Raw genomic sequence first — 2,085 nt, forward strand, 5'->3', positions numbered from 1 at the left:
TTTTTTATTTAGTACTGTCCTGAGTAAGATATTTGACATAAAATATGTTTACATATAGTCCACACAAGAAAAAAATAGCTGAAATTATTAAAATAACCCCATTCAAAAGTACTGTGTGTGGTTTCCTGGATGATCCACGACTGAACAGTCTGAACAGTTAAACAGAGCACTGTTCTTCAGAAAAATCCTCCATGTCCTGCAGATTCTTCAGTTTTCCAGCATCTTTTGCATATTTGAACCCTTTCCAGCAGTGTCTGATTTTGAATTTGAAGATCAAGGTAAATTGTACTTAATTTGTCTTCCGGAAAACATGCAAGTATCTTATGTTGCTTCCGAAGGGCAGTACTAAATGGGGGAAAAAATATTTAAACAAAATAAGAACAACTTGGACATCTTCATCCCGTTCAAAAGTTTTCACCCCCCCGGCTCTGAATGCATCGTGTTTCCTTCTGGAGCATCAGTGAATGTTTGAACCTTTTTTAATAGTTGTGTTTGACTCCCTAAGTTGTCCTCAGTCTGAAAAGATGGATCTCACAATAATACAGTCACTGCTGGAAAGGGTTCAAATATGCAAAAGATGCTGGAAAACTGAAGAATCTGCAGGACATGGAGGATTTTTCTGAAGAACAGTGCTCAGTTTAACTGTTCAGAACAAACAAGGGACTCATGAACAACCATCACAAAACAAACAAACAGTTGTGGATCATCCAGGAAACCACACACAGTATTCCCAAACTTTTGAATGGGGTTATTTTAATAATTTCAGCTATTTTTTTTTCTTGTGGACTAAATGTAAACATCTTTTATGTAAAATATCTTACTCAGGACAGTACTAAATAAAAAAATAACATGCATTTTGTATGATCTCTCTTATTTTGTTAAAATTATTCACAGATTCTGTAAGGGGTTCACAAACTTTCGCATGCCATTGTATATATATATATGTATATTGGTTTTTGAGTAAGCACAAATAATGCTTTTTCACTCAAAAACTGAGGTTTATAAGCGCAACTCAGTGAGGCTTACAATCAATCAGTTCAAAAAAGAAATACAAAACCTGTGCTAATTGAGAGAAAACAAGTTGACAAAAAGATTGAATCCAAGATTTGGTGATAAATATAGCATTTACAAGCAATTTTTAAAAGGCCGGTCATTTTTACCGGAAACATCAAATTATGTAAAGGGTGCTTCTAAGTTCTGTTAATGATTGTGGCCATAAGCAAAATCTAAGATCCGGGTATAATGATGAACATTTGCTTTGATGAATTGAATATAATGAATGAATATTTGCATTTACAGTAATCGTGATTGGTCGTCTTCCTTGCATGTATTTGCATACTAAATAGTGATTCTCTTGTATCTATTTAATAATCAATAGACGCCTTTATGCTGCAGGATTTCATTTATGCTGAACCAAACGTCTAACACCTAAACATACTCAACCTTTCACACTTCTCTTTGGTTGCCTTGCGTAAGCACTGAGGTATTTCCTTCAGGAAATGCAAATCTAGTTATCGGTGCTGTTCTGAATTCTATTACAGGCTATTTGCTTTTTATTCCACAAGAGGCTGTGCAACCCCCGAATTAAACAGTCAGTGTCCCAAAACTGCCACACTGGTCGAGAAATGATTAATATTCATCATAAATTCAAGATTGTTAACTGTGATACATCACAGCATCTTAAATCACAAGGAGCACATCTGAATGTTCAAATCTTCTTATGGTAAAATATATGCAAATCGTCATCTCCAATGGGAGCAGAATTTTTCACAGGTGTTAAACGGCCGCTCAAAGTCTCAGCTGTGATCACCTTCAGAATCGTGATGTTCCAGGTGAAGCTCTCTACAGATTTGTGGAGCTTTCTTCCCTTCAGTCCCTCCTTCACCCCCATGTCGTGTAGATTCTCATGGAACTCCATCGCTGAAATGACAGATTCAGAAGCCAATATTTTTTAGGTTTTTGAGGATATTCAATGTACATTACACTCTAAAAAATGCTGGGTTAAATATAACCCAGCGCTGGGTTAAAAAGGGACAAACCCAGCTATTGGGTTGTTTTGACCCAGCTCATAAAGACAGTCACTTG

At 36.1% G+C, this 2,085-nt stretch overlaps 1 protein-coding gene and 1 long non-coding RNA gene across 4 annotated transcripts in view; one reads left to right on the plus strand and one right to left on the minus strand.

Annotated features, from left to right (window-relative positions):
* The window catches only part of LOC107747500 (uncharacterized), a 21,018-nt gene that overhangs the window by 3,045 nt on the left and 15,888 nt on the right, over positions 1–2,085 (plus strand). The gene's annotated exons all lie outside the window — the stretch shown is intronic.
* The window catches only part of LOC107747499 (inactive phospholipase C-like protein 2), a 16,546-nt gene that overhangs the window by 1,588 nt on the left and 12,873 nt on the right, over positions 1–2,085 (minus strand). For all 3 annotated transcript variants that reach the window (XR_001640811.1, XR_001640812.1, XM_016562036.1), the window contains exon 2: positions 1,811–1,920. Coding sequence is in view for 1 of the 3 variants with exons in the window: in XM_016562036.1 (XP_016417522.1) it covers positions 1,811–1,918 (108 nt within the window). In the remaining 2 variants the exon portion in view is untranslated. The remainder of the gene's footprint in view (positions 1–1,810; positions 1,921–2,085) is intronic.

This window comes from Sinocyclocheilus rhinocerous, unplaced genomic scaffold (assembly GCF_001515625.1).
Source record: "Sinocyclocheilus rhinocerous isolate Xijiao unplaced genomic scaffold, SAMN03320098_v1.1 scaffold3667, whole genome shotgun sequence".
NCBI lineage: Eukaryota > Metazoa > Chordata > Actinopteri > Cypriniformes > Cyprinidae > Sinocyclocheilus > Sinocyclocheilus rhinocerous.